The 13,938-nt window shown below is 42.5% G+C and overlaps 1 protein-coding gene across 2 annotated transcripts in view; it reads right to left on the reverse strand.

The window, feature by feature from the left end:
- Positions 1-7,832: 7,832 nt before the first annotated feature.
- C10H12orf56 (chromosome 10 C12orf56 homolog) overlaps positions 7,833-13,938 on the reverse strand; it is a 114,523-nt gene continuing 108,417 nt past the window's right edge. For both annotated transcript variants that reach the window (XM_023225140.2, XM_023225139.2), the window contains 2 exons: positions 11,625-11,803; positions 7,833-8,130 (listed from right to left, as the gene is read on the reverse strand). In XM_023225140.2, coding sequence (XP_023080908.1) covers positions 8,025-8,130; positions 11,625-11,803 — 285 coding nt within the window. In that variant the 3' untranslated portion in view covers positions 7,833-8,024. The remainder of the gene's footprint in view (positions 8,131-11,624; positions 11,804-13,938) is intronic.

The raw sequence follows: 13,938 nt of genomic DNA on the forward strand, positions 1-13,938 counted from the left end.
CCATATTGCTCAGGTGATCTCAAACTCCTGATCTCAGGTGATCTGCCCATCTCAGCCTCCCAAAGTGCTAGGATTATAGGCGTGAGCCACTGCACCTGGACAAACTTCACCTCTTGGTGGGAGGAGTAACATGCAAATATAGTGAGGGATGGTATTGTTTGGAACATGTTTGGAGATCAGCTATCACTTTGACTTTTTTTAAAACCATACTGATGCTGGGTGTGGTGGCTCACACCTGTAATCCCAGCACTTTGGGAGGCCGAGGCAGGCAGATCACTTGAGGTCAGGAGTTCGAGACCAGCCTGGCCAACATGGTGAAACCCTGTCTCTACTAAAAATACAGAAAGAGTATTAGCCAGGCATGACGGTGAGCACCTGTAATCTCAGCTACTCGGGAGGCTGAGGCAGGAGAATTGCTTGAACCTGGGAGGCAGAGGTTTCAGTAAGCCGAGATCACGCCACTGTACTCCAGCCTAGGCAACAGAGTGAGACTCCATCTCAAAAAAAAAAAAAAAAAAAAAAAAACCAGAAAAAACAAAACCATACTGAAATCTTAAGCCAGTAATTAATCCTCATCTAATTTGTGTTTTCTTAGTCCATTTATTGCTTCAACGTAGATGAAACACTTGGTGCCAGGCACCATTCCAGTTGCTAAGGATAAAGTATTGAACAAGACAAGGAAGGGTCAAACCCTCATGGAGCTTACATCCTGAAATTCTCACATTGCAAAGAATAAGCAAGTAAACAAAAAACGTTAAAAGGTAATGTAGGTGGGTGGGACGCTACTGTAGAGTGATCAAAGAAGCTCTTTGAAGTGACAGCTGAAGATCGGGAAAAAACATTTACTAGTACAAATTTCCAGGGCCTGAAAGAGCTTGGGGTGTTTATTTGAAGGACTAGCACAAAGGCCAGTGTGTTTGGGGAGTAGCAAATGAGGAGGAGAATGATTTGGATTAGGTCACAGAGATAATCATGTCATTAAGGCCCTTGAAGGCCATGGTAAGGACGTGGGATTTACTCCTGGATAATGGAAAGCAGTGCAAAGATTTAAATTCATTAGCCAGGTGCGGTGGCTCATGCCTGTAATCCTAACACTTTGGGAGGTCAAGGAGGGCGGATTACCTGAGGTCAGGAGTTCAAGACCAGCCTGGCCAACATGGTGAAACCCCGTCTCTACTAAAAATACAAAAATTAGCTGGGCATGGTGGCGGGTGTCTGTAATCCCAGTTACCTGAGAGGCTGAGGCAGGAGAATCGCTTGAACTCAGGAGGTGGAGGTTGCAGTGAGCCGAGATCGCACCATTGCACTCCAGCCTGGGCAACAAGAGTGAAACTCTGACTCTAAAAGAAAAAAAAAAAAAAAAGATTTAAATTCATTACCTCAGAAGTTATTATATTGATTTCCATGTTCAAAAGACAACTGTCCCTTTAGAAAATGGATTGTAGGGTTCAAAAGTGACTAAATAGGCTATTACAGTAGGTGCTGGAGATTCAAACTAGGGTAATAGCCATAATTATGAGAAGTCAGTAGATCAGGAATATATCTTGAAGAAATTGCCAGTAAGCACTGATGGGTTACATTTGCGGAATAAAGAGAAGGGAGGAAACAGATCTCTCAGGTTTCTCTTTTGAGTAGTAGAGTGAATGGAGTGCCATTCACTTAGATGGAGAATAGTCTTAGTGGAAGAACAGACTTTTATGGTCACATAAGGCAATCAAGAAAACTAATTCCATTCTGAACATGTTTAGGTATGTTATAACTACACAATAATTTGTAAGTGAACTCTATGACTTGATGTATGGTTTATGCAAATCTGTGCAAGAATAAGCCATGCTATAACAAAGTGTCAAACTACTTGGGAAATGAGAATAAACTATATACTGTATATTTAAAGTACAAGGTCACTAAGCAAGTGAGTGTTTCTGTTAAGATAATAGCTACCGTTTATTGAGGGCTTGCTGTTTATTTGAACCATATGCAATTGCAGATCCCAACATTTTTGAACTTGAAAATGACAATGCTATATGGGTCATCCTAATATATAGTAACCATAAAATTAGATGTTTATGTATGAGTTAATATTCACAAAAACCCTTAAGGTAGGCTTCTTACTATCTTATAGTTTACCAAATAAAGGTGCTGGAAGATTTAAAATAACCCGCCAAAAGTCTGATGACAAGTAAGAACAAGGTCTGACATAGCATCTTATCCCAAAAGTAACACTACCCAGATTTCTAGCCAAAGAATCATGTTGCCTTCCCCAAAATGACAAAAGCTTCAGATTCACAAGGCACAGAAATACAGAGAAATGCTTGGTCTGACTGCATGGAGAATGGCTGTCTCCCCACTATCGATACCCAAATTCAAGTTGACCTTACAAGCCTGTACTGCATTTATTTTATTTTATTTTTTATTTTTTGAGATGAAGTCTTGTTCTGTTGCCTAGGCTGGAGTGCAGTGGTGTAATCTCAGCTCACTGTAACCTCTGCCTCCTGGGTCAAGTGATTCTCCTGCCTCAGCCTCCCAAGTAGCTGGGATTACAGGTGCTGCCACCACACTCAGCTAATTTTTGTATTTTTAGTAGAGACAGGGCTTCACCGTACTGGCCAGGCTGGGCTCGAACTCCTGACCTCTAGCGATCTGCCCACCTCGGCCTCCCAAAGTGTTGGGATTATAGGCGTGAGCCACCACGCCCGGCCTGTACTGCATTTTAGAAGCAAATCCAGTGAACAAAGAGCAATCAGACAGTAATTTAACACTATCAAGGGTTGTTCAAAAGTTCCCACCATGAACCTGGCATGCTGGCATGTCCCTGTAGTCTCAGCTACTCGAGAGGCTGAGGCAGGAGGATTGCCTGAGCCCAGGAGTTTGAGGCTGTGGTGTGCTGTGATCTCACTTATGAGTAGCTGTTGCACTGCAGCCTGGCCAATATAGCGAGACCCCATCTCAAGAAAAAAAAATCAGATTTGTCTCGTCAAGAATTTTCAGCTTCTCTTCCATATTTATCACTGAACCTCTCTAATTTGCAAATATGTTAAATATAAAACAAGTGGTTCTAGCCTCAGAAAAAATATAATGGCACAGAATGAAGCTTAGCAGCCAACAAGCTTTCAGTATGCTTATCAGCTGCCTTATAGCATATTTATTAATGCTCTCTCAAGCATTTCCATACAAAATTAAAAGTGTTACCACCAGTGAGTTAGATTCAATATGAAATTATGTAAAATATGCTATCAGTTATAGGAACTTCAGGCTTTTCCTTCTTTAAACAGTAGCTAAAATATCTAGATTTCAGTAAAAATCAAGAAATTTGGCCAGGCGCAGTGTCTCACGCCTGTAATCCTAGCACTTTGGAGGCCAAGGCGGGCAGATCACTTGACGTCAGGAGTTCGAGACCAGCCTGGCCAACATAGTGAAACCGTCTGTACTAAAAACACAAAAATTAGCTGGGCATGGTGGCACGTGCCTATAATCCCAGCTACTTGGGAGGTTGAGGCAGGAGAATCACTTGAGCCTGGGAGGTGGAGGTTGCAGTGAGCCAAGATTGCACCATTGCACTCCAGCCTGGGGGACAAGAGCGAAACTCACAAAAAAAAAAAAAAAAAAAAAAAGAAAAGAAATTCTTCATGTATCTTCTCTAACACTACCTGTGAATCCGTTTGGAACTCTGTAAGTAAAGAATGGCTATTTCAGTTTGGTCACTTAGTAACTACCTGTTCAAGTCAAAGGCTGAAAAAAGTTTAGGAACTAAAAAGCTTTCTGTGCACCCTTGGAAAGAGTATTTTCCACATAGATCTTCCATTGATGGCACCAATTAGAGCCAACACTCTTTCCTGGTGGTAAACAGTGAAAATAGTCACTTGTCAGGCCAGGCGCAGTGGCTCACACCTGTAATCCCAGCACTTTGGGAGGCTGAGGTTGGTGGATCACCTGAGGTCAGGAGTTCGAGACCAAGCTGGGCAACATGGTGAAACCCCATCTCTACTAAAAATACAAAAAAATTGCCAGGCATGGTGGTGGGCGTCTATAATCCCAGCTACTTGGGAGGATGAGGGAGCAGAATCGCTTGAACCTGGGAGGCAGAGATTGCAGTGAGCCAAGGTCGCGCCATTGCATTCCAACCTGGGCAACAAGAGCGAAACTCAGTCTCAAAAAAAAAAAAAAAAATTGTAAATGAATCTGTTCTCCAATGCTCTATAGATCAGGGGTTCTATGAGTATAGTGACTGGTCCTCAGATTGGTTGAAAAAAATAAGGCAATACTTATTAGTCTCTAAATTCTCACCCAGCTTTGTTAAGTTTAACAATATATACCCCAAGTCCTTACTGCAAATCAGACACCATGCTGTGTGCTAAAGCATTTATGTTTTCATTTAAATCTCCTAACACCCTATGCAATAGGTTATATTGTCTTTGCTTGAACTGCAGCTTGCAAATATTAGTAACTTCCTAAGGTCCAAAACTAGTGCAGAACTGGAATTTAAACCATTTTGGCCTCAAAACCAGTGTTCTTACCCCCTATTATATATAGATGAAATTTTAAAATTATAATTATATGTAATTACATATAATCTCTATATATTATTTACATATGTTTTTAAAATTATTTTGTATTTTTATTATTTTTTTAATTCATTTTTTGAGATGGAGTCTCACTCTGTAGCCCAAGCTGGAGTGCAATGGCACTATCTTGGCTCATTGCAACCTCCGCCTGCCGGGTTCAAGTGAGTCTCATGCCTCAGCCTACCCCAATTAGCTGGGACTACAGGTGTATGCCACCACAGCCGGCTAATTTTTTATTTTAGTAGAGACAGGGTTTCACCATGTTGTCCGTGGCGGTCTTGAACTCCATTGCTCAGGCTATCCACCTACCTTGGCCTCCCAAAGTGTTGGCATTGCAGGCGTGAGCCACTGTGCCCAGCCTATTTACATATATATTTTATTTATTTATTTATTTATTTATTTATTTATTTTGAGGCAGAGTCTTGCTCTGTCACCCAGGCTGGAGTACAGTGGTGCCATCTTGGCTCACTGCAACCTCCACCTCCCAGGTTCAAGTGATTCTTCGGCCTCAGCCTCCTGAGTAGCTGGGACTACAGGCACACGCTACCACACCCGGCTGATTTTTGTATTTTTAGTAGAGACGGGGTTTCACCATGCTGGCAAGGCTGGTCTCGAAATCCTGACCTTGTAATCCACTCACCTCAGCCTCCCAAAGTGCTAGGATTACAGGCATGAGCCACAGTGCCTGGCCTACCTATATTTTTAAATGGTAGAGCTGATGACTGCGGGAGTAGATAGGGGTGGTAAATGGCAATGCTTATAATTATAAAGGTGGCCAAAGTGTTTAGAATCTTGACCCTGGCTTGAAAACTGTCCATGTGTACTTGTCTTTTTGGCAAGCCTTTGAATTCTTAAAAAGTTATTTATGTGATCTTCATAGTCAAATTTGTCTACAATCAGATTTCTTGAAAAATAATTATTTTGTAGGTGAGGTCCATATTTAGTTAAAATGTTAAATGTGTCTGAGCACTAATAGAGATGATCATTCTGTGATTTTTCTTGCCTTTGACAACAATGCAAACAAAAACCACACAACAGAAAAGAATAGTGGTTGGATAATCCTTCGAATTATTAGTTTCTGGTCCCAGACTGTGCAAATGAATAGACATGAGTTATACAGAGTAGCCTGAAGAAAATCAGGGTGACAAATATTCAACCATTAGCTCTCCAAAAAACCACTGACTTTAGCCCAACATGAAAAGATTCAGATATATTTTGACAGAGCTTTTGCTCACAGAGATTAAATAAAGTAAGATCCCGGGGCAAAGAGACGAGTGGGAGAGGAGGGCAGAAATCACGTGGGAGAGACACCCCAAGCCCTCACCAGAGCCTGCACGGCTACTAGCCCAGATCCAGGGCACTGCTTAGAAGCTGAGGCAGAACTGAGTTGATCCTCTCATTGTCATCCTGTGGGTTCACCAGTACATTCTTTGTCCAGTTTGAGGTGATTCTTGCCTGTGTTCCAAGAATCTTTTCATATTCCTTTGATTGACCATCTCTTGAAAATAATCTCCCATCTAACAGCCAGGACACTCAAAAACACCATTTTGCTCCTCTTTCTGCCCTCAAAATGGAGGGTAGAAAACTTGGACTCTTCATTGGTTAATGAAGGAAAAGGCCTGGACACTTTATGGGGTGATGGCTGGTGACAGCTGAAAGGGAAACTTTGGGTAAAATAAAGGAGGATTACTTGGAGTTAGTGCGAAATCATCCACTGAGCTGAGATAGCAGAGAAACACGCTACTCCATTTCAGAGTGTGAAATGTCTTGTCACAGGCAGAGAATGTTAGAGCTGGAAGGGAACTTGGAGAACATCAGCCCCACCCTTCCACATAGCAGAGGAAGCCCAGGAAGAAACAGATGTGGCCTGGAAAGGGAGCCTGACTTGCTTGAAGTCAAATAGCTGGTCATTTGGCTTTGTCAGAACCAGGAATATAATGTCCTAGTAATTATCTCCACTGCCCAACACAGGCGAATCTGGCTTAGGAACTCTTTCTTTGGAAGTAGATTTTTCTCTGATCCTGCCTCAAGTCATAATAAGTTGAATGGAGAGTCCAGTTTCTATGTTCTTAGAAGTCCAAATTCAGCACCTCACAGTGATGCCAAAGTTAAGTATTTGTGGAATTAAATTAGTTTATGGCATAAAATATAGTAAAGACAAGTTTTTAAATAGTTGTGGGAGAGCCATAACTGCTCATGGAAAATGTGTCTTTAGTAGAGACTCTATGGGACTACACAAATTAGCCTACACGTGCCTGAAACAGAGTGGCACCACGCACTTAATTTTGTTGAAGTCCAAGCTTCTTTCCCTATGATAAAAGAGGAAGTGACATTCTATACAGCTATGCCTGTGTTCTGCTCATTCTTCCAGGAATACTTTTGTCACTAGAATTTGTACAGGTGGAGGAGGAGGGTGTCATCCTATTGCTCGGCATTTCTCATATAATCACTCTGTAGCTTACACTCCCCACAACAGTTTATCTCAGGATGTTTCGTGGCTTCACGCCACCCACCATTATTACACCAGAGAAACTCACCAGATTGTATTTTCTGTATTCACTCTTCATAGGCTTCTGTTCCCTTGATAGATTTTTGTCTTAGAAACTTTTTTTCTTGAGAAACACTAATGTTTAGCACCACTTTATGTATGCAAGAGTGGATGTAGGTTTCTTTGTAGCAGATTTAAAAACTCTGGCATCCAGCCCTGGTGGTTTCTGGTACAGAAACTGAGAGACCCTTTGGTGTTCTACCTGGAGGCGTGGCTGGCGGACGAGATCTTGGGTGAGTGACCTAGGCCCAGACCAAGCTGTAATTCTAGAAATGGCGTGGATGCACCAAGCCCTGCTGGTGGTAGACATAGTGGGCTCCAAGAACCTGGTCGAAATCATGGTTTTTGGGTGGCTCTGTATACAGAATCAGGTGAAGAGCATGCTCCTGTCCCTGGCACGGTTTCACCAAGAACACTGTGCCCGAGCTGAGAAGATAAAACACCTTGAGAAGAACTTGAATGCCCGTGCCTGAGGCCCTCACACTCCCCAGCAGCCTATTGCTTCAGGCAACAGAACTATTGTCAGGAGCATTTTGAGAACTTTCTTGCTTTTGCTGCTAAGGTTGAAGAGAAGCAAGTATAGCATTCCTAAATCCCTGCATTCCTTTTTCCTGTGTCTTGATGAATAGTGGTTTATTTTGTGGCAAGAGTGAGTTTGAAGAACTACTCTAATAGAGAAATGGCTCTTTTGCCCAATGGTATAATGATCTTTGCACACTTACAATAAAGCAAATTTATTTTTAAAAATTTTAAACTTCTCATAGAGAGGTATTGATGGAACATTCAATTAAAATCTTTGTTTATAGGACTCAGAGATAGCCAGATATTAAACAGATCAAAAAATGTTTCTCATGAATATCAAGTTGACTCTTGATTAACATTTTATACTCTTATTAACATTGTATACATTGTTTCTATTCAACCAATTTCAGAACTTCATGAAAAAGTTGAGTTATAGGTTGAGTAATGGAGTAACACAATGGGAGCCTTTTCTGCAAGGCTGGCATGTGAATAAAGTACCTGCAAATCATAAAAAGAAACAAAATAGAGAGCTTTAAAAACAAGAATTTTCACATTGGTCGCATCAGTACATTCACACTCACTGGCTAGGGTTTTTGGGTGTGGGAGTCTAAGCCACAAGACTTGGGCAGCATTTTCAGCCCTCCAATCTCCCTCGTTTGTGACCTAGAAAATCTCTGACATGTGGACTGTCCTCACCACAGTATGAGCAGAGGCCCCTGCTTCTTCGTTTATCAGGCAGTGTACAGTGAGGAGTTGAAAGGGTCGAGCTGTGGTGACTACTAGGGCCAAGTCAAGAAGGAAGAGTAGAGCTCATCCCCACAGCCTCAATAAAAGCCTAGGAATGGCTAGAGGAAGAGGCAAAAATGAGAAGGCTTTCAACCATCTCCTTGGATGACTTAAAAGAATGGGTCTCAACCCTGAGTGCACACTGGAATCACCTGGAGAGCTTTATCTTTAAAATCCCACGGCCCTGGTACCACCCCAGACAAATGGAAACAGAATTTCTACATGTGACACCTGGTTATCAGTATTTTTTTTAATAGGTTGAGTATCTCTTATCCAAAATGATTGCAATCAGACGTGTTTTGGATTTCAGATTTTTTCAGATTTTGGAGTATCTGCATTATACTTAATGGTTGAGCATCCCTAATATGAACATGTAAAATCTGAAATGCTACAATGAGCATTTACTTTGAACATCATATTGGTGTTCAAATGATTTCAGATTTTGGAACATTGCAAATTTTGGACTTTTGGTTTAGGGATGCTCAACCTGTAGTTACTCAGGTAATTCCAATGCAATATGAGTTGAAAACACTAGTTTAAAACAAGAATCCAAACCTAAATGGCTACCAGTAATGTAATTTAGGGGGTAAGAGTAAGCACGAGAGAGAGGAGATGGTGGCAAACTAAACAGTACATGATGCACCTAAGGGGGTAGCTGCAGGAGTTCTGCCTAACTGTTGTCATCTACAAGTGTGACACCACTTTGCCAGCTGTCCTGATTTTCAGATGTTCGTATCTAAGTTTTAAAAAAATGAGTTGTATGCTACAATGTTGATGAGCCTTGAAAACAAGCTCAGTGAAAGAAGTCAGACACAAAAGACCACATATTATATGATCCATTTATATAGAATGTCCAGAATAGGCAAATCCGTCACAACAGAAAGTAAATTAGTGGTTTCCAGGGGTTGGGAGGAGGAGAAAATGTGGTATGATTGCTTAATGGGTACTGAATTTCTTTTGAGGTGATGAAAATAGTGTGCAATTAGACAGTTATGATGGTTGCAAAATATGGCAAATTATATTAAAAACTACTGAATTGTATATTTTAAAATGGTAAATTTCATATTATGTGAAATTTACATATATATATGTATTTTTTTTTAAGTGAGGAGGTGCAGGAAGGAAGAGATGGGAATTGGATTGTTTAGACCAACTCAGAGCCAAACAATTCCTTTTTTTTTTTTTTTGAGACGGAGTCTTGCTCTGTCGCCCAGGCTGGAGTGCAGTGGCCGGATCTCAGCTCACTGCAAGCTCCGCCTCCCGGGTTTACGCCATTCTCCTGCCTCAGCCTCCCGAGTAGCTGGGACTACAGGCGCCCGCCACCTCGCCCGGCTAGTTTTTGTATTTTTAGTAGAGACGGGGTTTCACCGTGTTAGCCAGGATGGTCTCGATCTCCTGACCTCGTGATCCGCCTGTCTCGGCCTCCCAAAGTGCTGGGATTACAGGCTTGAGCCACCGCGCCCGGCCTAACAATTCCCTTTTATGGGAGTCAGAATAGAACACCTCACGGAAGACAAAAAGTCCATGGCTGAGTGTGATGACTCACGTCTGTAATCCTAGCACTTTGGGAGGCCGAGGCAGGTGGATCACTTGAGGCCAGGAGTTCAAGACCAGCCTGGCCAACATGATGAAACTCCATCTCTACTAAAATACAAAAATTAGCTGGGCGTGGTGGTGCGTGCCTGTAGTCCCAACTACTCGGGAGGCTGAAGTGGGAGGGGAGATCACTTGAGCCCAGGAGGCAGAGATTGTGATGAGCCGGGATCACAGCACTACACTCCAGCCTGGACGACAGAGTGAGACCCTGTCTCCGAAAAAAGAAGTCTATAAATTGGACTGAAGTTTTTTTAAAAAAGACAATCTAAGGCTGTAATTTATGTCTCCACATCCTTTTACATCTTCATCCAAACAAACAACAAAGTTATGTCTGCTGCACTCTTTTCATCTTAAGTCAGAGACAACCTGGGTTTTCTCTTTAATAGGTGTTACGCAGGGCTGCACTGCCAAGTGCACTTGACTTTGGCAGCCTATGAATAGAAATGGAACCCCTGAGGTGCAGGAGAACAGGCTGGCAGATGAAGCCAATGCTGGTTACTGCTCTTTCTTACTGTTCTGTTACTGAGAGGGGTAAGTGAAACAAACAAAACCCCTGATAACCATGTTGATTAATTGTTACTCCTTTATCAATTGCTTCTGTCCAATAACTCAATTGTAAGTCACAATCCATAATTTATTATCCTCTTCAGTGGAGTTTATTACACTTTTTTTTTTTTTTTTTTTTTTGAGGCAGAGTCTCCCTCTGTTGCCCAGACTGGAGTGCGTTGGCATGATCTCAGCTCACTGCAACCTCTGCCTCCCAGGTTCAAGTGATTCTCCTGCCTCAGCCTCCCGAGTAGCTGGGATTACAGGCGTGCGCCATCATGCTCAGCTTATTTTTGTATTTTTAGTAGAGATGGGGCTTCACCATGTTGGTCAGCCTGGTCTCAAACTCCTGACCTCAAGTAATCCACCCGCCTCCGCCTCCCACAGTGCTAGGATTACAGGCCTGAGCCACCGCGCCCAACCAAGTTTATTTGCTCTTAATTACTCAGAGCAGGTTAAAATTATTACTACTTCTGTGAGATGCAACTACAATAAAGACAATGAGTGACAAACTGTTCTTCAAAGAGAGTTTGATGTTTCACTAGTCTTTTCTGGCCTGGGAATATACTTCAAATGGCAGTGGTTCTTAGAGGTCCCCAAAATCCTACCATTTTCACAGATCAAAGTTAAATATTATTAAAAACAAAAATAGGCCGGGTGCGGTGGCTCACGCCTGTAATCCCAGCACTTTGGGAGGCTGAGGCAGGCGAGTCATCAGGTCAGGAGTTCGAGACCAGCCTGACCAACATGGTGAAACCCTGTCTCTACTAAAAATACAAATAAATTAGCCAGGTATGGTGGCGGGCGCCTATAATCCCAGCTACTCAGGAGGCTGAGGCAGGAGAATTGCTTGAACCTGGGAGGCAGAGGTTGCAGTGAGCCGAGATTGCGCCACTGTATTCCAGCCTGGGTGACAGAGCAAGACTCCATCTCAAAATAATAATGATAATAATAATCCCTCATAAACACCTAATCTTCTAAGTATTGGACCACGTTGCAGGTTTGCATGAACTCAGAAATGAGTGAAATCTTACTGCAGATTAGATTCAGACTTTTTTTCTTACCTGAATTCTTCTCTGTAGTTATTCTTAATATACTCAGCTAGAGTCCTACTGTGCCGCAGACAGCTCTTGAGGATGTAAAATTGCTGGTACAACAGAACTGCTTGGCAGGGACTTAGCAGCTGAAATGAAGCTGAAAGCCCCCTCACCACTTGTTTCACAATACTGGCCACAAAAGTAATCTAGACAAGGAAAATACAGTTACATGTAGGCTGTGTGCCACCCACAAAAGCAATTATTTTAGCTGGAGCTTCAACTACAAATCTAGACGGAAGCCCTCATCTACCCTAACACCACTGTTGCAATGTTGCTCATCGAAATGTTGTTCAGTGTCAAATAAAAAGTATAGGAGGAAGCTGGGCGTGATGGCTCTCGCCTGTAATCCTAGCACTTTGGGAGACTGAGGCAGGTGGATCACGAGGTCAGGAGTTTGAGATCAGCCTGACCAACATAGTGAAACCCCATCTGTACTAAAAATACAAAAATTAGCCAGGTGTGGTGGTGCATGCCTGTAATCCCAGCTACTCAGGAGGCTGAGGCAGGAGAATTGCTTAAACTCCGGAGGCAGAGGTTGCAGTGAGCCGAGATCATGTCACTGCACTCCAGCCTGGGCAACAGAGCAAGATTCCATCTCAAAAAAATATATATGTATAGAAGGCCAGGTTGGGCACTGTGGCTCATCTGTAATCCCAGCACTTTGGGAGGCTGAGGCAGGTAGCTTGAGGCAGAGAGTTTGAGACAGCCTGGTTAACATGGCAAAACCCCTTCTCTACTAAAACTACAAAAATTTGCCAGGCATGGTGTCACATGCCTGTAATCCCAGCTACTTGGGAGGCTGAGTCACAAGAATTGCTTGAACCTGGAGGCAGAGGTTGCAGTGAGCCAAGATCACACCACTGCACTCCAGCCTGGGCGAGTGCAAGTAATTACTCTTCTGTGTAATTACTATCCATAAATACAGGCTTGTGTGGAAAACAGAAAAGAACGCTAGTGCCCTTTCAAGCTCTAACCAACAGGTCATACTACACGCCCATTAAATTAGTATCAGTAAAAATGTATTGCCTTTTCTATTGTAATATGTTGCAACTGACCCTTCCCTACAGGTAGGGCAAGTAGGTGGAAGTGGATTTTTCCCATTCCAGATCATTTACATATGTTGACAAAACATTATATATATTGATTAAACATATATTGCCTGGCAAACACAGCTTGAGCTGAGAGAGTCTGAGGTAGTAGAACAGAACAATGTTAATCAGCCCATTTAGAAATTAAATTTTTAACTTTTCTAGCACCTTTCTCTAACCAAGTAAGATAATGAGAGCTGACTGACATGCAGGTACATAGCAATGATCCCAGTTTCTTTGCTTGCAAATATCTCTCAAGTGATTTCTTTCTGCCCATTTAACTGTTTAGAGCTGGGTTAATATTGAAGCTTTCTTCTGCCAATCCTTCATCCTCACATGCTTCATGGTCACAGACTAGCCTCATACTCAACCCAATTCCTTTGGTGAACCAACTTTAGAGGCTGGTAAAGAAACTTCCTTTTAGCTGGAGTGCAGTGGCATATGTCTGTATTCCCAGCTACTTAGGAGGCTGAGGCAGGAGGATCGCTTGGGCCCAGGAGTTTGAGACCAGCCTGGGAAACATAGCAAGACCCCATCTCATTTTTAAAAAATTATTAAAAATAAATAAATGCGGCCAGGTGCGGTGGCTCACAGCTATAATCCCAGCACTTTAGGAGGCCGAAGTAGGAGGATCACCTGAGGTCAGGAGTTTGAGACCAGTGTGGCTAACATGGTGAAAACTTGTCTGTACTAAAAATACAAAAATTAGCCAGTCATAGTGGTGGGTGCCTATAATCCTAGCTACTTGGGAGCCTGAGGCAGGAGGATCTCTTGAACCCAGGAGGTGGAGGTTGCAGTGAGCTGAGATCTCGCCACTGCACTCCAGCCTGGGTGACAAAGTGAGACTCCATCTCCGATAAATAAACAAATAAATAAATACCATGCAGGAAGGCTTACATGGGAAATAAAAGTAAAAAAATAAAACTAAATAAATAAATTAAAAGAAACGTCCCTGTTACATGGAGTCTGTAAAACCCAGATTTCCACACATTAGTTCATGTAATAGGATCTGCAGCCACCACATAGAAAACAAAGGGGTCTTGCATCTTGCACATATGAGCTGCCATTGCTGTGAATGTCTGTAACTTTCAAACATTCTGTGAAGTGGTCTGAGATTGGCTGGGGCCTGTGTGCTACTGAGGAAGACAAGTTCATGGGCTCAACCTCCTTAGAAGACAGCTGGCTGTTCTACT

Source organism: Piliocolobus tephrosceles, chromosome 10, assembly GCF_002776525.5.
Source record: "Piliocolobus tephrosceles isolate RC106 chromosome 10, ASM277652v3, whole genome shotgun sequence".
Lineage (NCBI taxonomy): Eukaryota > Metazoa > Chordata > Mammalia > Primates > Cercopithecidae > Piliocolobus > Piliocolobus tephrosceles.